The sequence below is a fragment of the Myotis nattereri genome (assembly GCF_964212035.1).
Source record: "Myotis nattereri genome assembly, chromosome: X".
NCBI lineage: Eukaryota > Metazoa > Chordata > Mammalia > Chiroptera > Vespertilionidae > Myotis > Myotis nattereri.
The window spans coordinates 23376226-23401937 of record NC_138078.1 but is presented as its reverse complement, the minus strand read 5'-3'; the positions used below and the strand labels follow the sequence as shown (position 1 = coordinate 23401937).

Here is a 25712-nt window from a genome sequence, read left to right as displayed (position 1 = left end):
GGTTCTGACAGTGTCTTATAGAGTGTGTGACCTGGGGAAGTTACTGCATGTGCCTAAACATGAAATTATTTTCTTAAGAGATACTTACTTATAATTAAATCCTTTTTAAGTTTCTCAAATTATAAGATACTCACTTGTTTTATTTTGCTCAAAACAACAAAGTACTGTCTGGGAAAGACATATTGGTTGAATCTCAATTGATGCTTATTTTGGTTGCTTTAGAAGTCACTTGATAGAGGAGAAAAACAGGAAGAAAACAAATTAAACAGAAGTAGTGATTCACTTCAGAGGTATGACATCACCATTTCAAGAATTGGATGTCATTGTAAACAAGCTCTATAAAGATTATTTTAAAAACATCTTAGTATGTGGTTATATTGTGAAGCTCATGGGCATATGGCACTGAAAAAAGAAAGCTGTCTTTATATAACATAAGACTGTCTTATGTAAATGTGTGCTTATGGCTTAGAATAAAATTTCCAGTAGAACATTACATGTGGATTCAGCAACACTGCCCTCAGGTCACATGGATGGAAGTGAAGATAATACCTTCTAGAAAACTGAATTAGGTGACTCATAACACGCATCCATTAGGATAACAATTCTAGTGTTGAAGAATATTTACACAATCCTATATAATAAAAGCCTAATATGCTGTCTGGTCGTCCATTCGTCCATTCAACAAATCAAAGTGTTATATGTTAATGATATGCTAAGGCCGCTCAACCGTTCGCTGTGACATGCACTGACCACCAGGGGGCAGACAGTTGACCAATTGACCAGTCGCTATGACATGCACTGACAACCAGGGGGAAGACGCTCCAACCAGTAGGTTAGCTTGCTGCTGGGGTCCAGCTGATCAGAACTGAATGAGATGGGCCGGACACTCCCTGGAGCACTCCCACAGTCCCTCCCTGGCTGGCCAACTTCCCGCATCCCTCCCCAGCCCCAATCATGCACTGGTGGGGTCCCTTGGCCTGGCCTGTGCCCTCTCACAATCGGGGACCCTTCAGGGGATGTTGGAGAGCCAGTTTCGGCCTGATTCCACAGGCCAGGCAGAGGGACCCCACTGGTGCACAAATTCATGCACTGGGCTTCTAGTTATTATATAAACTATGAATGAAGAAATATCATCTTTCTAATATAAAATTATATTATTAAAAATTAGTATGCACAAATTAATGAATTAAGCATTACACATAGGCAATGAATCTATCTACATTTTCCAAAGTTTCTATATTACTGTAGATCAAAAACTTAGGAAAATCTCATTTAGAAAATGGGAGTCACCTTATATTTGGTTATATCTCTATATATAAAAGGCTAATATGCAAAATGTCCCCTCAGGAGTTCAACCAGGAGACCAGGAGTTCCATCGCTATGATGTGCACTGACCACCAAGGGGTGGTGCAGAATGAAGGAAGGCCCCAGCCAGCAGCCGGGGAAGGGAGGCCCTGGCCCACAGCCAGCAGCCAGGGAAGGGAGACCACAGCTGGCAGCTGGAAGGAAGGTCCTGGCCAGCAGCCAGAAAGCCCTGATTGGCCCTGATCACCGGCCAGGCCTAGGGACCCTACCCATTCATGAATTTCATGTACCAGGTCTCTAGTATGGTACATAAATATCTGGGGCTTCAATTCTGCACTTGGAATATTAGGAAAGCAATGCAAAGGTTGTAATGATAATTAAAAGATCCAGGCCAGTGTGGCTTATTAGTTGAGCACTGACCCATGAATAGGATGTCACCAATCAATTCCCAGTCAGGGCACATGCCCAGGTTTCAGCTGGGCCCCCAGTGTGGGGTATGCAGGAGGCAACTGATAAATTCCCTTTCATCATTGATGTTTCCATCTCTCTCTTCCTCTCCCTTCCTCTTTCTGAAATCAATAAAAGCATATTTTAAAGTAACTCTGGTTTTTTTGTTTGTTTGTTTGTCTGTTTTTTTTAAATAAATATTTTATTGATTTTTTACAGAGAGAAAGGGAGAGAGATAGAGTTAGAAACATCGATGAGAGAGAAACATTGATCAGCTGCCTCCTGCACATCTCCTACTGGGGATGTGCCCGCAACCCAGGTACATGCCCTTGACCGGAATCGAACCTGGGACCTCTCAGTCCGCAGGCCGACGCTCTATCCACTGAGCCAAACCGGTTTCGGCTAACTCTGGTTTTAAAAAGTAAAAAATAAAAAAGATTCAAAGGTGAAAACATTTAGCACTTGACCTGAAATACTTGGTAAATTCTCTCCCTCTAAAATCATGCCCTGTGATTTTACAGTTTTTTTCTTTTACTGTAAGAGCAGCCCTATGGAAAATGTTCTATAAGGGTTAATATGAAATTCATTGAATTCATAATACATTGGTAACTCTTCCTTTCTGAATATGCAGATCTCTCCTCATCATAATATGTGCCTCCTGAATTGCATTAAGAGCATTTATAATGTAAATGGCAAAAGAGCCAATATTTCAAACAGAAGCCATTATTTTTTTAAAAAAATATCTAAATGTATTGAAATGCCTCTAAAAGTAAAATATTTAGCACTTAATTGCAGATGGGTAGTGTTAAATATCTCATTCATTATTTTTATTACCACATGCCTGAATAAATCCTACCATAAGCATTAAGTGAATAGGTAAACAAAGAAATAACACTTCTTGTGATGAATGCCAATATAAAGCACATTTAAACTGTTCTGTCAGGAGACAAGCTTGGAAATGCTAACTGCACTCCTTTGCTTTTCTGCAATCATCTGAATACATAAATTCAAATTTCAGCTTTTAAAACTTCAAATTGAGGATTTTGAAATTTCAGAAAACACATGCACTTGAAAAAGCATATTATAACAAGGTCCCATTGGGTTTTGGTCACCATCTTTTTTATATTTCAAAGTATAACAAACCAATCTAGACAAGAAACCACTACCAAATGTTTTCTTAATTAGAAAGAAGATGCTGTGCTTTTTAAATATTAAATCATCAGGAAAAAGTTTTCCACAAACATTGTGCAAAAAAAAGATTGTGACAAATAGCTTAGCCAGAGCTTTTACTTTTGAAGTGATAATTTATTCTATCTAGGGCTTCTTAAGAGATTTCTAAATTAGTATACAGATACTATCCATAAAATCATATGCAAGTCATTGCCTTTCAAAGTGATGCTGAAAATTAATTAGAAAATGTACTTAATTATTTATAGTGCACAAATGGGTCCCAGATACTACTCTTAGTGTCCAAAATACACTGTAAACACAGAAAATTTTGAAGATTTATACTGGAAAGATAGTAATTTTTCACCAATTAATTTATTGATTTAACGTAATACCTAGCAAAATTCCCACTGAGATTTATATTGTAAGTTGACCAAATGATGCCTGTATTACATAAATTAGAATAGCTAAGGTAGGGGTGGGTATTAACCTACCAAAATTAAACATGTGTTAAAGCTGCAGTGGTTGAACTAGTACATTATGGTCACAAAAACCTATAGTACATGGTCAAACAGAACCTCATTACATTAAAAATATATACAATAAGGAAACCACCACAAATCAGTAGAGAATAGACTGTGCTAGGGGAAAATATCAATTTCTAATAAATTCTTCATGGTCATAAACTTAAGTCTATATAAATTTAACACGTATTAAAATTTTGTTATGCAAGACCCATATATATGCTGTTTACAAGAGACCCACCCTCAAAACAAAAGATACACACAGACTAGAAGTAAAGGGATGGAAAAATATATTTCATGCAAATGAAAAATAAAACCTGGGTAAGCAATACTTAATCCCATAAAATAGACTTTAAAGCAAAAGCTATAGTAAGAGACAAAGAAGGCCACTGTATAATGATAAAGGGGAACAATTCAGCAAAAGGATATAAACCTTGTAAACATTTATGGACCTAGCATAGGAGCACTTAAATATAAAAATTAAACAGAGTCAAGACAGTCCCTTCAATAAATGATTTGGGGAAAAATTGGACAGATACATGCAAAAAAAAAAAAAAAAACCCACAACAACAACAAAAAAAAAACTAGGCCACCAACTTATACCATACACAAGAATAAGCTCAAAACGGGTAAAAGACGTAAATGTAAGCTGTGAAACCATAAAAATCCTAGAAGAAACCATAGGCAGCAAAATCTCAGACATTGCTCATAGCAATACGTTTATAGTACATCTCCTAGGGCAATGGAAATTAAGGAGAAAATAAACAAATGAGACTACATAGAAATAAAAAGTTCCTGCATAGGAAAAGAAACCATCAAAAAAAAAAAAAGAAAAAAAAAGAAAAGGTATCCCACTGTTTGGGAGAACATATGTGGCAATGATACATCTGATACATATTTAATATCCTAAATATCTAAGGAACTCATATAATTTAACAAAAGGCAAAGAGACATATGAAAAAATGTTCAAAGTCAGTGATCATCAGAGAGATGTAAATTAAAAAGACAATGAGGTATTACCTTGCATCTGTCAGAATGGCTAGCATCAATAAATCAACAAATGATAAATGCAGGTGAGGGTGTGGAGAAAAGGGAACCCTAGTACACTGCTGGTGGGAATGCAGCCTGGTGCATCCATTATGGAAAACAGTATGGAGATTCCTCAAAATATTAAATAAGGAACTGCCATTTGACCCAGTGATGCCACTTATAGGAATATATCTTAAGAAACCTGAAATGCCAATCAGGAAGAATGTATGCACCCCTATGTTCATAGCAGTGCAATTTACAATAGCTAAGATCTGGAAACAGCCCAAGTGCCCATCAGTAGATGAGTGGATAAAAAAGCTGTGGTACATTTACACCATGGAATACTATACACCTGTAAAAAAGAAGGACCTCTACCCTTTGAGACAGCATGGAAAGACCTAGAGAGTATTACTCTAAGCAAAATAAGCCAGTCAGAGAAAGACAAGTATCACATGATCTCACTCATATGTGGAATCTAATGAACAAAATAAACTGATTAACAAAATAGATCCAGAGACATAGAAACATGGGACAGACTTTGGAATCTCAGAGGCAAGGCTGAGGTGGGTGGGTGGGTGTGTGGGTAGGACGAGATCAGCCAAAGAACTTGTATGCATCTATGCATAACTCATGGACAGACAATATGTTGGTGAAGGCCTGGGTCAGGGGACAGGAGTGGGCTAGAAGGGGTCAATGGGGGGGGAGGGGAAGTAAGTAATACTTTCTACAATAAAGATTTCATTTTTTAAATAAAAGTAAATATTGATGGATAAAAAAAGAGAGAGCAGCAGTAATACAGTCACAATAGTAGATTTTAACAGCCCATTGACATCAATGGATAGATCTTTGAGACCGAAAATCAACAAGGAAACAGCATCTTCAAATGACATAATAGACCAGATGGATTTAATTGATATTTTCAGAACATTTCACCCCAGAGCAGCATAAAATATATATTTTTTTCAAGTGCACATGGAACATTTTTTTTTATTAGAGACCATGTGATCAGACACGAAAACAAGTCTCAATAAATTTGAGAAGACTGAAATCATATCAAGCTTCTTCTCTGATCATAATGGTATGAAACTAGAAATCAATCTCAAGATAAAAATTGAAAAAAAGAAGACTTGGATCCTAAATTACATGTTACTAAAAAAAAATAATGGGTTAAAAATGAGATCAAAGAAGAAATCAAAAGATACCTTGAATCAAATGAAAATTAGGACATTACAACCCAAAATCTGTGTCACGCAGTGAAAGTAGTCTTAATATGGAAATTAATGACATTACAGGCATACCTCAAGAAACAAGAAAAGTCTCAAATAAAGAATCTAACTTCACACTTAAAGGAACTAGAAAAAGAACAACAAACAAAGCCCCAAGTGAGTAGAAGAAAGCAAAATAAAGATTAGAGCAGAAATAAATGAAACAGAGTCTGAAAAAGTAATACAAAAGATCATTGAAACCAAGAGTTAATTCTTTGAAAAACTAAACAAGATTGATTAACACTTAACCAGACTCATCAAGGAAAAAAAAGAGAGGACCCAAATAAATAAAATCAGAAATGAAAGAGAAGTAACAACTGATATCACAGAAATACACAGGATTGTAAGAAAATATTACGAACAGCTGTATGCCAACAATTGGACAACTTGGGAGAAATGAATAAATTCCTAGAAACATACAATTTTCCAAAACTGAATCAGGAAGAGTCATAAAATTGAAATAGATTGACTACAACTAATGAATTTGAAGCTGTAACAGAAAATCTCTCAACAAACGAAAGTCCCGGACTAAATGACTTCACAGGCTAATTTTACCAAACATTCAAAGAAGAACTAACACCTATCCTTCTCAAATTATTCCATAAAATTCAGGATGGGGAAGATTCCCAAGCTCATTTTATGAAGCCAACATTAATTTCAAAATCAAATAAAGACATTTATAAAAGAGAAAATTATAGGCCTACTAGGGTCCCAGTACACGAATTCATGAACCTTGAAAGGACCCTATTGCTGTGGTCCCCTCTGTTGGCAGCCCCACTCCCACCACTGCTGCTCCCACGTGCTGACAGTGCCGGCCTACTCTCACCCGCTGACAGCATGGAGCTATTGGGGCTGGTGCCAGCAGTGGGTGCAAGTGGGGCTGGCACCATCAGTGGGTGCAAGCGGCAGCTGCTGCCCCAATCACCCTTCAGGAGCAAGGGGAGGTGGATAAGCCCTCAGGGGCGATCAGGACTGGCTGCTCAAATCTGCTGACAGCACCGAGCAATTGGGACTAGTGCCAGATGCCAGCAGTGGGTATGAGCAGGGCTGTCACCAGCAGCAGGTGTGAGCACCAGGTGGGACTGTGGTGCACAGAAGCAAATAATTTTCAGTAACCTCCAGAGGCTCTCCCTGATGACAGTGACTGACACCCCACCTTGGTCTGGCACCCCTGCTCAACTGCTCCACCATCCAGCCATGGCCGACGCCCACCATGTTCCACACATGCCCACTAGTGGTCAGTGCATGTCATAGCGACTGGTTGTTCCACTGTTTGCTCTATTGGCATATTAGCCTTTTATTATATAGGATATCTCTAATGAACATAGTTGGTAAAATCATCAATAAAATATTAGCAAACCATATTCAGCAATACATTAAAAAGATCACACAGCATGATCAAGTGGGATTTGTTCTGGGGGTGCAAAGTTGGTACAATATCTGAAAATCAATAAACATGATGCACCACATAAATAAAATGAAGGATAAAATCATATGATCATATCAATAGATACAGAAAAAGCATTTGATAAAATTCAAGATCCATTTGTGATTAAAAACTCTCAGCAAAGTGGGAATAGAGGGAACATAATAAAGGCCAACATCATATTTAATTGGCAAAAATTAAAGTGTTTCATTTAATATCAGGAACAAGACAGGGAAGTCTGCTTTCTATTTAATATAGTCATAGAAGTCCTAGCCAAAGCAATCAGACAAGAAGAAATAAGATGAATCCAAATTGAAAAGGAAGAAGTAAAACTGTCACTATTTGCATAATACATAATACCATAAACAGTGAACCCTGAAGATGCCACCAAAAAAACTACAAGAACTGATACATGAATTCAGGAAAGTAGCAGGATACAAAATAAATGTCCCTAACTCAATTGCATTTTTATACACCAATAATGAACTATCAGAAAGGGAAACTAAGAAAACAATCCCATTTACAATCGCATTAAATAATTAAAATTCCTAGGAAAAAATTTAACCAAGGATGTAAAAGACTTGTACTCAGAAAATCATAATACACTGAAGAAAGAAATTGAGGAAGATACAAACAAGTAGAGGTATATACCATTTTCATGGATAGGAAAAATTAACATTAAAATGTCCATACTGTCCAATGCAATCTATAAATTCAACACAATTCCTATCAAGCTACAAATGGCATATTTCACAGAGCTAGAATACTCCAAATATTTATATGAAACCACAAAGACCTCAAATAGCCACAGCAATGTTGAGGAAGAAAAAGTTGGAGAAATCATGCTACCTGATATCAAACTATACTACAAGGCCATTGTAATTAAAACAGCATAGCACTGGCAATAAAACAGACTTATAGATCAATGGAACAAAATAGAGAGCCCAGAAATAAACCCATGCCTTTATGATCAATTAATATTTGACAAAGGAGGCAAGAATATACAATGGGGTATAGACAATCTATTCAATAAATGGTGTTGTTAATACTGGACAGATAACATGCAAAAAATAAAAGTGGACCACCTTCTTATACCACACACAAGAATAAATTAAAAAATAGATTAAATAATTAAATGTAAGATTCAAAAACATAAAAATCCTAGAAGAAAACATAGGTAGTAAAATCTCAGATATTTCTTGCAGCAATATTTTTTCTGATATATGTCCTGGAGTAAGAGAAACTAAAGAAAAACTTTCAAAATGGGACTACATCAAACTAACAAGTTTTTGCACAGCTAAGGAAACCTGTAACAAAATGAAATGACAACCCGCTAAATGGGAGAACATATTCGCCAATGATACATCTAATAATGGGTTAATATCCAAACTTTATAAAGAACTTATAAAATAAAACTAAACAATCCCATTAATAAATGGGCAGAGGAGCCCAGCCAGCGTGGGTCAGTGGTTGGGAGTCAACCTATGAACCAGGAGATCACAGTTCCATTCCTGGTCAGGGCACATGCCTGGGTTGCGGGCTCAATTCCCAGTGTTGGATGTGCAGGAGGCAGCCAATCAGTGATTGTCTCTAATCACTGATGGTTCTATCTCTCTCTCCCTCTCCGTTCCTCTCTGAAACCAATTATATATACATATACATATACATATACATATACATATACATATACATATATATATGTGTGTGTGTGTGTGTACATATACATATATATAATATATATAATATATATTTATATATAATATAAATATATTATATATTATATATATTTGTTGTTTAAATGGGCAGAGGACCTGAATAGACACTTCTTCAAAGAGAACATACAGATGTCTAGTAGACATATGAAAAAATGCTGATGGGGATGGTAAAGTGATTAAGGAAAAGAAACAACTCATAGACACAGACAATAGTACAGTGATTACAAGAAGGAAAGGGGGTTCAGAGAAGGTAGAAGAGGGTATAGGGGGCACAAATGGTGATGGAAGGAGACTTGACTTTGGATAGTGAACACAGCATACAATATGCAAATTATGGATTATAGAAATGTATACTTGAAATCTATATAATTTTATTAACCAATGCCACCCCAATAAGTTTTGCTTTAATTAATGATTTAGGATCAAGAATGAAGTAAAGGTTAATATATAAACAATTGTTGGGTGGTCATAATTTTCAGGATAGTATAAGTGGAAGAAAAAACAAAGAAATAAATTGAAAAATTTTATTTAGACAAAAGTACTTTTTCAAAGCTGAAATGGAAACTGGAAATATATGCTCAATAATATATATTTTAAGAATGTGAAAACAGCTCTTACAAACAAGAAAATGCTGCACAAAAATGAGCAATAGAAATAGAAGACAATTGACAGTGGAAACACAAATGACAAATATTACACACAAAATGTTTTTCAACTTTTCTAGTAATAAAAATGTAAAACCCCTCTATGACAAACTATTTTTATTCTATCAAGTACATAAATCATAATGCTCAATAGTGGTAAACATGTGTTGAGACAGTATTTTATAACTGTTGGTGGAAATATATGAGTTCTCTTGCTACCAGCGTTGGAAATAAATTTAGTATTCTTGTTAACTTTTCTTCCTTATTCTAAGGAAATTAGCAGATACATGAGCCAAAATTCATAAACAAATGTATTTGTTATAGAGTTATTTATTATAATGAAAAATTGGAATGAAACTAAAAGTCGAATAACATAAGAATGGTGAAATATGGTGTACCCATAAGTGGCTTATTACTCATCCTATAATCAATTTTCAGAGAATAATTAATGACCTAAGAAAATACAGTAGAATATTAAATGAAGAAAATCGGTACAGAATGTTTATAGAGTTTGATCCCAGTTAAATATATAAATCTCAATTACAGTGAATAAGTACATCTCCCCTCTTTTTGTTTGTGTGTTTTGGCTATTTCTTTCTGGAATCATCCGTTTCTAGATGAAGTTTGAGAAAAGCCTTGCCTATCTGTCTGGGTTTTGCAAATATAATTAAATTTGATTAAAGTTTTACTTAACTAAAATGAGGAAAACTGATAGAAATAAGGTTGGTCTCAATATTTGGGACACTGCAAAATGATCTGGAGTCAAATACTAAAGGGGGCAAAGATTTGCAAAGAGAGTACAAAAATGAGAAAGGTGAGGTGGACTGACAAATACCATTGGGTCAAAACGTAGACCCAAGGAATTGAACTGGCTTAGAAATTTTAAACTAATAACGGATATCTATAGTGGAATTTTTCCTTATTCCAAAATTGCTTCTAAGTCTGGAGTTAGAGAGAAAATGATGTTATCCCATATTCTAAAACAAGCTGTCAGCAATTGAGACCAGACAGTCCCCTATAGGGTTCACTGAGAAGTCACAGTGGTGTTATGTTTACTACCAGTGATTTCCAACCTCCTCTTACCCCATATCCCAGTCAATTATTAAGAGGACCGACCAACTGAGGATGAAATAGCTTTTGGGGGAATGTACCAGTTAATAATGGCGGATTTTGTAATCAGAGAAAACATGATAATTTCAAGAGAAACATCAAAAGTGCTTTATTCAAAGTAATGTCCATCGCTAGCTACACATTTCCCCCATCTTTCAGGTAATTTGTGGATACCTTCCCAATAGAACTTCTCTTGTTTTGAGGCAAACCATTCAGAGACCCAATTTTCCACTTCTTCATATGTTTTGAAGTGCTGCTCAGAATGTGTGTGTGCCATTGATCAGAACAAGTGGTAATCTGAAGGAGCAAGGTCTGGTGAATACAGCGAGTAGGTTAATACTTCCCAGGCAAGATCTTTTAAGGTGTCTTTAACTAGTTTTGAAGTGTGTAATGGTGCGTCATCATTAAGCAAAATTACTTTGCTGTGTCTTCTGGCACATTTTGGTCATTTCACCATCAAAGCGTGGTTCAAATTGATTATTTGTTGTCAGTATTGATCAGTATTAACAGTTTCACCTGGTTTTAGAAGCTCATAGTACACCACACCTTCCTGATCCCACCAAATGCAGAGCATTGTCTACTTTCCGAAGCAATTTGGCCTTGCAGTCAATGTTGATGGTAGACCTGGATCAACTCATGATTTTCTGTGTTTGGGATTCTCAAAATAAATCCACGTTTCATTGCCAGTCACAATTCAATGCAAAAAAAGACTTTCGTGCCTTTGAAGCAACATTTTACTGATGACTTTTCTTTTTTCCATTTGCCTTTTGTTGATGTGGCACCCATTTTCCTTCCTTTAAAATCTTGCCCTAACTGGTTTGGCTCAGTGGATAGAGCGTCAGCCTGTGGAATCAAGGGTCCCAGGTTCGATTCTGGTCAAGGGCATGTACCTTGGTTGCGGGCACATCCCCAGTGGGGAGTGTGCAGGAGGCAGCTGATCGATGTTTCTCTCTCAGCAATGTTTCTAACTCTCTATCCCTCTCCCTTCCTCTCTGTAAAAACATCAATAAAATATATTTTTTAAAAGTAAAATCTTTCCCATTGCTTGTAAACAATCAGAAATTGTTGAGCAACTTTTAATATTTCTGCAAGTTGTTTTTGAGTTTGACACTTGTCTTCATCCAATAATGCTTGTAAGTGAAATCATCACTTTTAAAGCATGTAAACCAGTGTTCACAAGTATCTTGAGATGGAGCATGTTCACCATAAACTTCCCAAAGTATACAATAACTTTTTCTTCAAAATAAAGTAATGATATCAGTGAAGGCATTGTATGTTTGCCAAAAGTAGTATATGGTCTGTAAATGTATATAATATATTTTTATATAGTATTGACAATTCCTTAAAAAAAGGTAATGAATTAAAACTTCCTGCAAATGCTCTTTTGGGCATGAAATTTGATATTTTTAAGCATAAAAATGTCTATGATGTTAACACCTTCAGCAAATTTGACATATGAAGTGTTGAAGCTTGCTGTCAATGCAACAAAACAGCTTACATATCAAATAGCATATATATCAACATAGGTGTAACTCCATCTATTGAAAAAAAATCACATTATTAACTGGTACACCTGGTATGTTTATGGTGAGGGTCAGTTCCTTCCCTCCCCCTTTCATCTCTCTAAAGTCAAAGGTAGAGGCTTCAGGATAATCACTGAAAAACAGTACATAGACTGTAAGAAGGGAAAATCATTCTCCATTACTGTGTATTTGTTAAGCTGAAGAAATCCTTCACTGTTCTGGGAAGCTTTTGAAGGGGCCTGAAGAATACCCTAGGCATTCCTTTGTTTTTCTTTGTCACACAGGGAAAGTGAGGGAGGGGCAGGAGCCACAATTTATTCAGCCATAAGAAATAAATGAATAGCTGTGAAATGGACTTTTTTCTTTGTTTATTTTTTCATTTTAAATAAGCAGAAGGGAGACATGTCAATCATTCATCTGAAAGTGAAGAAAAGATGGACTCAGGAGAAGTCAAATATGGAGTGTACATTATTAGATCAAAAGCTAGTTTACCATGTTTTATCCACGAACTTGTTGTTGATGACTCTGAAATCCATAGTTTTAGCTCTCCTCTCTCCTCTGAGCTCCAGATTTTCTTCATTTTTTAAAGGAGTGATTCCCCCTAAATATGCAATACCATTGCATGTACTCTAAGCTGGAGTAAATATCATTTACTCAGACAGATAAAGTGGGAACCCTCCTAAACCAGATATAATATGCTGGACAGGTGAAGAACACAGACTGTGGTCTCAGATGACCCAGGACTGAACATTGGATAGACCACTTATTAGTTTTATAACCTTGGGCAAAATACTACACCTCATTTCCTTTCATCTGTAAATGAGGGAAAATGAGTAGCCATCTCATAGTAGTGATGTGAGGATTTGGTACTTGAGTCAGTGCCTGCCATGTAGTAAGTGCTCAATAATTATTAGCTAGTAATATTAATATTACTCTTTTTTATCCACATGTCCTGTTGGATCCCCTTCTACATTTTAAATTTATCCTGTTTTCTTTTCCTTTGCTACATCTTCATGATTTGGACCTTTATAGCCTGGACTATCAATGTAAACTCATACTTGATTCCTCCATCTCTTCTCTTACCACATTTTCCCACATTTATTCTCCACAGAATAGCCAGAGTGAGTTTTGGGTGAAATAAATATTTCTCTACTTAAAGCCTTTAAGTAGTTCACCACCTGCAGATTAAAACCAAACCTTCTAGGACAGTGGTTCTCAACCTTCTGGCCCTTTAAATACAGTTCCTCATGTTGTGACCCAACCATAAAATTATTTTCGTTGCTATTTAATAACTGTAATGTTGCTACTGTTATGAATCATAATGTAATTATCTGATATGCAAGATGGTCTTAGGCGACCCCTGTGAAAGGGTCATTAGACCACCAAAGAGGTCTCAACCCACAGGTTGAGAACCGCTGTTCTAGGAGGTGCTTTATAACCTGGTCTCCAGCTACATCACCAGCTTCATCTCTTGATCCTTCTTCTGTAGATCTTGAATATTTCACTGACCAATAATGTTAACAATAGACATTAATGTAGATATCCTTACTTTACATGTACAAGAGAGGCCAAAATATTTCTCATTGCCAAAAACTTGGAAAATCAAATACAGATTCCAATGGAAATTGATACCAAATCTTTATTGACTCTATTAACAGAAAATAAACTCAATCATCAGATGAATAATGGCAGTAATACTAATATCCATTCATAATTACAAAGTAAAGATAACAGTTTAACTGTCATTACATTATGCATTTTCTTAAATCCCGAAACAACCAGCAACTTGGTAGCAGCCAAAAGAACCTGATGCATTACATCAGTAATGGGAAGCTGTGCTAACCAAATTCCATTCTACTTTGCACATTTTATCACATTAATATCACTGAAATCAGTATGGGTTTTACAATCTCTGCTGCTCAGACCAGATGTTTAGAAGAAAATCCAAGAAATAGTAGTAGAGCTCTCTTAAGAAATGCTATATGGCCAACATTCTTGAAAATCACAGAAGATGGTACTGTGTGAAAGAAGAAAAACAGCTGTTATACTGAAGAGTAAGTGTTATAGGAGAGTCAGATTCTAAATATGAGGAAGTTTTAGGAATACCTCCTCAATTTTTTTCACTTGTATTTTACATTTTATGGATATGCAAGAGGAATATATCACAAAAATATAAATTTAAAATAGCAATTTTTTTAGTAAAATAATAAAGCCTCCATGTGATAAGTGTCATAGATTAATCAGCAGCATTCACCACTCCAACCCATCCAAGTACTTATGATGGTATTATATAACCTGCAACCGAAGGTATATTTGATTTGGTGAAATAATGTAGTGCCAATTGGTGAGTAAATTAGACCAGATATGCCTGAGGAAAATAAAAGTTCTATACAGCCATTAAACTTAATGATGAAAAAGATTATTTAGCAACATGGGAAATTGTCTATAATATATTGCTAAGCAAAAAGAAGGTTTCTATACAGCATGTAGATTATCCACATTATATTAATGTATACACATGTACACAGATGGGTAAGAAGACTGAAATTATGTGTCAAAAGGTAAACCATATTGTGAGATTATAAGGAGTTTTTGTTTATCTCTTCAGATATTATAAGATTTTCAGAGATTTAGACAATGAAAATCTATTACTTTTGTAATTAAAATTTTTACTTGTAAAACTAAGGCAAGTTGTAGTGGGGAGGCGAAGGTCAGGAATAAAATGCTTCTGGGCCCACATCTAATGGGGGAGAAAGGATCGGTATTGCAACAAATGGGAAATATTTTTTTTTATACCGCAATGCATACAAGATCAAAAAGAATGATGGCAGAATTTATTCTTGCATGCAAAGTTTATTTACTTAGCCTCCCTGTTGTGCCAGGAGTTGTTCTAGGAGCTAAGATTAAAGCAGTAAGTAAAACAGACAAAAATCCTTGCCCTCAGCAAGCAGAATTTCATGTGTGTGAGACAACAAAAATAACCAAATAGCCCTGGCCGGTTTGGCTCAGTGGATAGAACATTGGCCTGCAGACTCAAGGGTCCCAGGTTCGATTCCAGTCAAGGGCATGTACCTTGGTTGCAGGCACATCCCCAGTGGGGAGTGTGCAGGAGGCAGCTGATTGATGTTTCTCTCTCATCAATGTTTCTAACTCTCTATCCCTTTCCCTTCCTCTCTGTAAAAAATCAATAAAATATATTAAAAAAATAACCAAATAATAGTGTTCATTAGTTTTTAGAAGTAAAGAGCAAGATAAGACAGGAAGAAAGAAATAGAATTTTGAAGAAGAGGTGCCAAATTTAAGGAGGATCAGGAGGGGAAGACCTTCGAGCGGTGAAGAAGCAGCCATGTTTGATATTTGAGGAATATTAAAAGTGGGATATTACTCAAATATCAAAAGTGGGAGCATAGCTGCAAGAAGCAAAGCAAGAAAGTCATTGTTAAGAAATTCAAGAGAAATGGAGAGTAGATGGAAATAAAGTCAGAGAGGAAAGAAGGGAGGGGTTTATCAGATTTTATAGGTCAGTGCTGTTGAATAGAAAAATAAAGTGAGCCACATATGCAATTTAAATTTTTCTAGTTGCCTCATTAAAAAAAGTAGAAACATGAAAACATGAAAAATATTTCAACCTGTACATAATTTGAAAAGTACTAATAAGATGTGATACTTTTTATTTTAAAAATAATTGTATTTTTATAGCAGTTTTAGTGAGAAAAATATACACAGATCATTTTTTTGTACCAAACCTTTGGGATTTGATGTGTATTGTACACTTACAGTGAATCTCAGTTCCACTTACACCATTTCAGGTGTTCAGTAGCCACATGTGATGGTGCCTATCATTTTAGACCGCACTGATCTAGAACCTTGTAGAATGCTGTAATTGCTTTCGCTTTTTCTGTGGATGAATTGGGAAGCAATATCAGAGGATTTTTGTTTGTTTCTCTGTTTTTTTTTTATTTTGTTAATCCTCATGCCAGGCTTTTTCCTCCTATTGATTTTTAGAGAGAGTGGAAGGGAGGGGGACAGACAGAGAGGGAAACATCGATGAGAGAGAGACACATTGATTGGTTGCTTCCAGTACATGCCCAGACCAGGGCCGGGGATCAAGCCTGCAGCCAAGGCATGTGCCCTTGACTGACCCTTCAATCCATTGGCCAACACTCTAACCACTGAGCAAGACCAGCCAGGGCAGCAATAGAAGAGTTGTGAGTGTAACAGTGATATAGTATGACTTGGGTTTTCAAAGTATCTGCTGTGCTGAGAATAGAGAAAAGAATGGCTTCTCATGTGCCCCAGAAAAGACTTTGGACAAACTCATTAAAGAGCAAAACTGAGTGTAGATGAGCACGTACCCAATAACTGGATCTGGTTTGGGGAATGAGTATGACTGTAGTTCTCTCAATGCACTGTCTTATTCCCAGATATAGGGAACTGTCTTTATGCTTCAAGACCCAGGTAGACCATTATCTTCTCTGGTACATCTCCTATGCCTTGCCCCAGAAATAACTCATCCTCCTACAATAGTGCATCATAGTCCTCGGTTTATATGCTTGTTTCCTCTCATGGACTGTGAGATCCTCAGGACAAAGTACATAACATATCTATCCTTAATCCTAATGCCACTAGAGTTCCTGGAAGTTAGTAAGCCTTCAATAAATATTTGTTAACTTGAAGCCAAAAAAAATTAGCTAAACATCTCCCAAATAAAAATAACCTAAATGTCTACCAACTGAGATATCCTATATAATAAAGGGGTAATATGCAAATTAACCCTCATGCCCTCACAAGATGGCTGCCTACGACCAAACTGGCAGGGGGTTTAGTGAGGGATGACCAAAAGATGGAACAAGCAGGCTGTGTGGAGTGACCAGGGAAGCAGGGGGTGGGGGACGTGAGGGGTGACCAGGCTGGCAGGGGGGCAGTTGGGGGTGACCAGGCCAGCAGGAGGTGCAATTAGGGCAGGGGTGGACAAACTTTTTGACTCAAGAGCCACAATGGGTTCTTAAACTGGACCAGAGGGCCAGAACAAAAGCATGGATGGAGTGTTTGTGTGAACTAATATAAATTCAAAGTAAACATCATTACATAAAAGGGTACGGTCTTTTTTTTTTTTAGTTTTATTCATTTCAAACGGGCCAGATCCAGCCCATGGGCCGTAGTTTGCCCACGGCTGAATTAGGGGCAACCAGGCCGGCAAGGGGGGCAGTAAAAGGTGACCAGGCCAGTGGTGGGGGCAGTTAGGGGCAGCCAGGTGGTTGTGGGGGGAGTTGTGGGTGATTAGGCTGGCAGGGGGGCAGTTGGGGGCAACCAGGCAGGCAAGCAGGTGAGCGATTAGGAGCCAGTGGTCCAGGATTGTGAGAGGGATTTCCCCTGAGGGGTCCCGGATTGGAGAGGTTGCAGACTAGGCTGAGAGGGGACCCCCCCCCCTGTGCACAAATTTCATGCACTGGGCCTCTAATATATATATATATATATATATATATATATATATATATATATACACAATTCAATACTATACAGTTGGGAGAATAAACAAAGTAAACTACATACAACATGAATGATTATTGTAAGCCGTATGTTGAATGAAAGAGGCAAGATACAAGAGTATATACCATATGATTCCTTATAAGCATAGACAAATTAATCAAAGTAGACAGGATATTGATTACACTTGGAGGTAGCAATTGTGAGGGGCAAGAGGGGGCTTCTGAGCTTCTCAAAATATTCTGTTTCTTTTTTTCTGGCTATTTGGTGTGTTCAATTTCAAAAACTACATTAAGTGATAGTTATACATGTGCAAATAATTGGAGTATATTATACTCAAATTAAAAGCTTACACACAAGATAAAAAACAAACAATAACAAAACAAAAAATGTAAATTATTTTAAGTGCAGATCATTTCTCTCAGCTGTAAAAGTGCTACCATTCAGAATAAAAGAATAAAATTATGGCCAATTGAATAACATACAATATATGCATCTTTATAATTAAAAACTTCCACTAGTACAGCATATGTAAAGTATTTCGAATCAGTTTTCCTCTTTCTTCAAAAAGGATTATGAGTCATAATTTGGAAAACATTTTAACGTAATAATTTAGTATTTTTATTTTAATCCCCTTGTTTTTACTTTTGCCCTACATTTTTCCATAAAGGTGTATTTTAAGCATTTTAAGCATATTTGTCTTAATTTGTTTATACAACTTCATATTACATATTTGCTCTAGTGCAGTGATTCTCAACCAAGAGCAATTTTGCCCCCCAGGTAATATTTGGCAATGCCTAGACAGTCTTAGTTGTCACAGTTTGGGAAAAGGCCAGGGATAGATACAAGTAAACCTCCTACAATGCACAGAATAATGCCTAACAACTGATAATTCTCTAGCCCTAAATTTCAATAGTAAGGAAATTGGGAAACACTGCTCATGAATTCAATAATGTTGTTGGAATCTTAAAATTATACTTTTTATTGACCAATTTAATCTCATAGTTTAGAGATTTTTGAGATATTAAAATTTCTTTGCTTAAAGGGAATGAAGTTTTTCTATTTAAATTTATTGTTGAAAGTATTACAGATGTCCTCCTTTTCCCCCATTCCTCCCCAGGCTTTCACCACACTATCATCTGTGTCCATGGGTTATGCATATACTAGTAGTATGTGTATAAGTTCTTAGGTTTATCACTTCCCCCTCACCCCCCACCTTCCCTCTGAAATACCTAAGTCTATTGTATGCTTCCATGTCTCTGGATCTATTTTGTTTGTCAGCTTATTTTGTTCATTAGATTCCAAATATAAGTGAGATCGTGTGACATTTGTCTTAATTTGTTTATTCTCCCAACTGTATAGTATTGAATTGTATAAATAGATAAATATTTCTCAGCTGGTAGACATTTAGATTGCTTTCATTAGGGGGATGTTTAGCTAATTTTTTTGTCAAGTTAACAAATATTTATTGAGGGCTTATTAACTTCCAGGAACTGTACTGGCATTAGGATTAATGATAGATATGTTATGTACCTTTGAGACAACATGGAGGGGCCTGAAATGTATTATGCTAAGTGAATGAATTTTTGTTAAAAATTGTATTAACATATTTTAAATTGCGTATATTCTTAAAGGTGTGTGCCCTGAGGTTTTTTGTTTTGTTTTGTTTTTAAAGGAAAGTTTGAGAAATATGTTTGTAACAATTTTATTCTTTTTTGCCAGGCTAGAAGAACAAAAGAATATCGTGTCAGAATTTCAAAGAGATTTAAATGAATTTATTTTCTGGTTGGAAGAAGTGGATAACATTACTACTATTGCACCTGAACCTGGAAATGAGCAGCAGCTAAAAGAAAAACTTGAACAAGTCAAGGTAATTTAATTTTCTAAAGTCCTCCAGGCCTACTTATATAAAGAATCTATGAATCTATTTTTTAATGCATTTAATCATTGATTTTCTACTCATTATGTTATTGATAGTTGCACACTACTTTTTCTCACTTTAACTTTTTAAAAACTTTATTTTGTCTTAACCCAGTGTTTTCCAATATGTATATATTTTTTTAAAATGTGTGTGTAGGTGTGTATATATCTATACATACATATATATATATATATATATATATATATATATATATATATATATATATATATGTAAACTGCAGAGCAGTATTTTAAACTAATTTGAAATTAATTTTAGATTTATTGTAGAAATCCACAGCTCCAGATTATTTTAAAAACTGGAAAGAATTTTTATAGAAATTTCTTAGGGCAGATCTTGCCGAAACCGGTTTGGCTCAGTGGATAGAGCGTCAGCCTGCGGACTGGAGGGTCCCAGGTTCGATTCCGGTCAAGGGCATGTACCTGGGTTGCGGGCACATCCCCAGTGGGAGATGTGCAGGAGGCAGCTGATCGATGTTTCTCTCTCATCGATGTTTCTAACTTTCTATCTCTCTCCCTTCCTCTCTGTGAAAAATCAATAAAATATATTAAAAAAAAAAAAGAAATTTCTTAGGGCAGATCTTAATTGCCAAACCAATCCCACTACTGAAGACTCTAATTAAAAGTGTTCAATTTGCCTGGTATAATGTTTTGTTTTGATTTGTTTGGGGGGGTGGTGTTGGTTCACATTCTAATACTTGTTGAATAAACATCCACTTTATTAAGGTTGTTTTTCAGACATTCCCCTTGTTATGTCTGCTTATCACTGATTACCTCACCTGGCTGACTGACATGCTCGAACTGTGCAGTTGGATTAACTGTCATGGTTTTAGTTTTAGGAAAGAAACTCAATTAGATCTGCTTTACTTCAAATCTTGAAGGGAATGTGAAAGGAAAGGGGAAATTAACATTAATCATCCCTTATTCTGTGCTAAATATCATCTGTGGTTATATCTGCTATTTTATTTAATCTTTATATCACTTTCAAAATGGTTGTTATTATCCTCATTTTGCAAAATTACAAGAGCAAAGGGGCATGGAATTTCTCCTTTATCAATGATTCATTTGGTTTGCACATGCAAATTAGACTCCCATGTCAACCATGAATTTCTGTGAAACAAGAAACTTATACCTGAACAGAAGATAAAGTATAAAAATTATTGCTTAATTCAGGAAACAAACACTGAGCACCTTTTACTCTATGTCAGATATTGCACTCGGTGTTTGAGATTCAAAAATAAAAAGTTTTGAATCAATACTTCATTTGAATATGGTTATTTCATGGAAAAAGTGAACTCAATCTGTTCTTGAAAATTCATCTTCCCTGAATGTATTCAGTTTCATATATAGCAATATAATTGATAACTCATTTCAAAGACATATTTAGCAGCATTCATTTATTAATAAATACACGTTGGTTTTTCTTTTCTCCTTATACAATCTGGATCAGTACTGTCCAATAGAAATTTTTGTAATGATGGAAATGTTTTACATTATCTATTTCAGTAACCACTAGCTGTATGTGCCTTTGAGTATTTGGAAGGTAGCTCGCGTGACTGAGGAACTGAGTTTTTATTTCATTGAACTTTACTTCATTTAAATTTAAATTTAAATAGCATCATGCGGCTAGTGGTTCTGTATTGAACACTGAAACTCTAGATGACACAAATAAATAAAATACAGTTATTAAAACCATCATGTTTTTTTACTAGTAGGTCTTGAAAAAAGGCACTTATAATGTGAATGCTGAATGAATAAGAGAAATTCAGGAATGTGGAAGAGTCAAAATAAAGGTTCATGAATGAAACTTCTCAAGTTTGAATCACAGTGCTATTCTTCCTACATTTTTGTTCTTGGATCTGACACTATGCCTCTCAGTTTCCTTCTATGTAAGATGAAGATAATAGGATCTCCCTCATAGAATTATTATATAAAAATTAACTGAGATAATATACGTGAAGAGTTCAGCACAATGCTTGGTACTTGGTATGTTCTTGGTGTCAGCTATTTCTTAGTATGTTATAGCATGGAGGCTTAATGCCTGAGAGTATGAGGAATTTATCCAGATTGTTCTATTTTTGATAGAGATGTGTTTTTATACCCTTAACTCTGTTTGGAGTATTGTTTTAGAGCTGATACCACATGACATTTTTCTCTTGGGAAAAAAAGAAACAGAAAAAACATCTGAAGGATAAGATATCCTGGTCCTTTCTGGGATAGGTTTAACTACTTGAGAGTGAGTGTTTCAGTCTATCAGCTCTTTGGAAAACTGTTGGTATTTGAGGTACCAAAGGGCCTTTGGACACCTTGTTTCATTTTGATAGATTAATCAATAGAGGCAAAGACAAGGTAGTTGCCATTGTGCTGTAATTCATTTTTAAAGTTGTCGCATTTGTCTGTTTTAGTTACTTGTGGAAGAGCTGCCCCTGCGCCAGGGAATTCTAAAACAATTAAATGAAACAGGAGGAACAGTGCTTGTCAGTGCTCCCATAAGCCCAGAAGAGCAAGATAAACTTGAAAAGAAGCTCAAGCAGACAAATCTTCAGTGGATAAAGGTTAGACATTAACCATCTCCCCTGTCACATGTGTTAAATGTTGAAGGTGTTTGTATTTGTTTTGTTTCATGGTTGTTTTATGGGTGGAGTATGGCTGGGGTGCTTATATGTAGATTATTTTGTTGTTTTTTAACCTGACCAGTGATTTTGGCCACATGATTTGTTCTAGATGGGAATAATGGTGATGGTGGATAATGGTACATTAATGACTAAATGCCAAAATATACAACATCATTACTTTGCATTAATTATTCTAAAGAATGGGACTGGAAAAAGGATGAATGAATTAATTCAGTGATCAGGAATATAGTGACAGTATTTAAACAAGGTGGCAGGAGTCCAGTTCAACATGTTCCATAAATCAAAATTACTTGTCCTCACATATAACATGGACTTAATCAATGCTAAATGGATGCTAACTTACAAAAGGTGTTTTGTTTTGTTTGCTTATTTATTTATTTACTAGAGGCCCCGGTGCATGACATTCATGCACTTAGGGTGGGGGGCGGGTTCCCTCAGCCTGGCTTGTGCTCTTTCACAGCCTTGAAGCCCTTAGGGGATGTCCAACTGAGGGCTTAGGCCTGTGCCCCTAAGCCAGTAGTTGGACATCCATAGCACTGCTGGGGAGGTGGGAAAGGCTCCTGCCACCACCCTGTGCTCGCCAACTGTGAGCTCAGCTTCTGGCTGAGTGGTGCTCCCCCTGTGGAAGTGCACTGACCACCAGGGGGCAGCTCCTGCATTGAGCGTCTGCCCCCAGGTGGTCAGTGTGCATCATTGCAACCAGTCGTTCCGCCATTTGTTCAATTTGCATTTTATCCTTTTATTATATAGGATTATTTAATTATTTACTTAGTTACTTACTTGTAAGTCTTTTTCTTTCTACCTCAGATACTTCTTAAATCAAATATTTAATATGTTTATCAAAGTAACGCATACTTACTCTTTAAAACCAAGTAGCACATATGAATGAATGTATGATGAAAAGCAACATCAATTAACTTACCGCCATTTATGGAAAGACAATCCTTTTCCCATGGTACTACTGTGGTAACTTTGTTAAGTCAAATAAGCATGAATGTGTGAATCTGCTTCTGGATTCTCAATTCTCTTGCATTACATCTGTCCTTCAATTACTACCACACTGGCTTAATAACAATCATTTTTTAACAGCTTTATTGAGATACTAGAGGTCCGGTGCATGGGATTCGTGCACTGGTGGGGGTGTGCCCTTCAGAGATGGGCCCTCTGTGGGAGCGCCACTCATCCCTGTCAGCCGAGCGGCTGTGAACGTGCCCTCTGAGTGGCTGATCCCACTGCGGAGAGCAGCCGCTCATCCTGGTCAACCCTGTGGTGCTCCCACTGTGGGAGCGCACTGAGGACCAGGGGGCAGTTCCTGCATTGAGCATCTGCCCCCTAGTGGTCAGTGCACATCATAGTGGCTGGTCGACTGGTCGTTCTGGTCGTTCAGCCATTCGGTTGCTAGGCTTTTATTATATAGGATAATTCACATTCCATATAGTTCACTCACTGTAAAGTATACAATTTAATGGGTTTGGTTTATTTTTTAAATTGTGGCCAAATATATATAACATTTATCATTTTAATGATTTTAAGTGTATAATTCAGTGTCATTTATTACATTTACAATGTGCAAACATCACCTTCATCTTTTTCCATAACTTTTTCGTCACCCCAAACCAAAATTCTGTAATCATTAAGCAAGAATCCCCCATCACCTACCCATTCAGTCAACTCCCAAAGTAGTCTCTAACCTATTTTCTGTCTCTATGAATGTACCTATTCCATATATTTCATATTAGTGAACACATATACACTATTTGTCCCTTCATGTCTAGATTATTTCACTTAAGATAATGTTGTCAATGCTCATCCATGTTGTACCATGTATCAGAATTTTGTTGTTTTAAAATATTATTTTTTTTTAGAAAGAGAGGGAGAGGAGAGAGAGAAAGAGAGAGAGAGAGAGAGAGAGGCATTGATGTGAAAGTGAAACATCAATCTGCTGCTTCCTGCACACCCCCTACCAGGGATTGAGCCTGCAACCTGGGATGTCCTCTGAGCTGGAATCAAGCAGACAACCTTTTGGTGCACAGGACAATGCCCAACCAACTGAGCCACACCACACACCAGCCAGGGACAATTGTTTTATTTTAAAAATTGGGACCTGATAATATAAACCCTCCAACTTTGTTCTTCTTAGGCCAGATTGCCTTTGCTCTTTTTGGTTGTTTGGCTTACCAAATAAATTTTACAACCAAGTTGTCAATTTTTATTAAAACTTGCCAGGATATTCATTGGAATTTTGTTGAATTTGTAGATCAGTTAACATAGTTACAATGTTGGTTCATCTAATATTACACCCTTCCATTATTTTTAAGTCTTCTATAATATCTTTTCAGTAATATTAAGCAGTTTTCAGTCCAGAGGACCTGCACATGTTTTGTTAGGTTGAATCCCAGACATTTGACATTGTGATCCTTCTATAAATGGGATTCATTTTTCATGTTATTTTCTCTTTGTTGCTGATATATAAAATATAGCAGATTTTTGTATATTAAGCACATAACCAGTGTCCTTGCTAAATTCACCTATTGATATTAATAGTTTATAGAATCTCATGTATTTACTTTATGTGCATCATCATGTCATCAGTAGAGGTAGTTTCTCCCTTTTCAATCCTTATGATTTTAATTTTTTTGTATAGATTAGGACTTCCAAAATAATGTTTAATGGAAGTGGTGTTAATTGGCTCATTTCCTAGCTCAGGTGGAAAGCATTCATTAATTTATCTTTAAATGTGATATCAGTTGTATGACTTTCTGTAGATCATCTTAATCAGATTAAGACATTTCTCCTAATTCCCAGTTTATCAAGTTTTTATTAGAATAGGTATTGAACATATTCAAATGCTTCTGTGCATTTATTAAAATGATTATATTAGTTTTCTCCGTTTTATGAATGTGGTAAGTTATAGCTATTTGGTTTTGGAATTTGAAACTATTCAGGAATTATTGAATAAATCCTATTGGTCATTATGTCTTTTACTTTTTATAGACTTTTGGATTCAATTTTTTAATATGTTGGTTAGGATTTTTATATCTTTGTTCATGACAGAAAATGGTTAGTAATTTTTTTATAATATCCTCTTAAGCATTGACAGCTATGTTAGACAAGTCTTATAAAATAACTTGAGAGGTACTCTTTCTCTTTTTTTGGAAAAATGACATTATCTCTTCCTAAGATGTTTTGAAGAATTCAATTGGAAAGTCATCTAGCCATGGAGTTACTTTTATGGGAATTTTTTGATAATTGGTTTAATTTCTTTAATAGATACAGGGGATGATTAGAATTGTCATGTTTTGTGTGTTTCAGCTTTTATAAGTTACTACAGGCCTGGTGCATGAATTCGTGCACCAGTGGGATCCCTCAACCTGGCCTGTAGGATCAGGCTGAAACCAGCTCTCCAACATCCCCCAAGGGGTCCTGGATTGTGAGAGGGCGCAGGCCAGGCTGAGGGACCCCACTGGTGCACAATCAGGACCAGGGAGGGACACAG

General features: G+C 36.2%; 1 protein-coding gene across 2 annotated transcripts in view; it reads left to right on the top strand.

Annotated features, from left to right (window-relative positions):
* DMD (dystrophin) overlaps positions 1-25712 on the top strand; it is a 2781977-nt gene that overhangs the window by 1841390 nt on the left and 914875 nt on the right. For both annotated transcript variants that reach the window (XM_081115404.1, XM_081115406.1), the window contains 2 exons: positions 19365-19512; positions 21986-22135. In XM_081115404.1, the coding sequence (XP_080971530.1) occupies positions 19365-19512; positions 21986-22135 (298 nt within the window). The remainder of the gene's footprint in view (positions 1-19364; positions 19513-21985; positions 22136-25712) is intronic.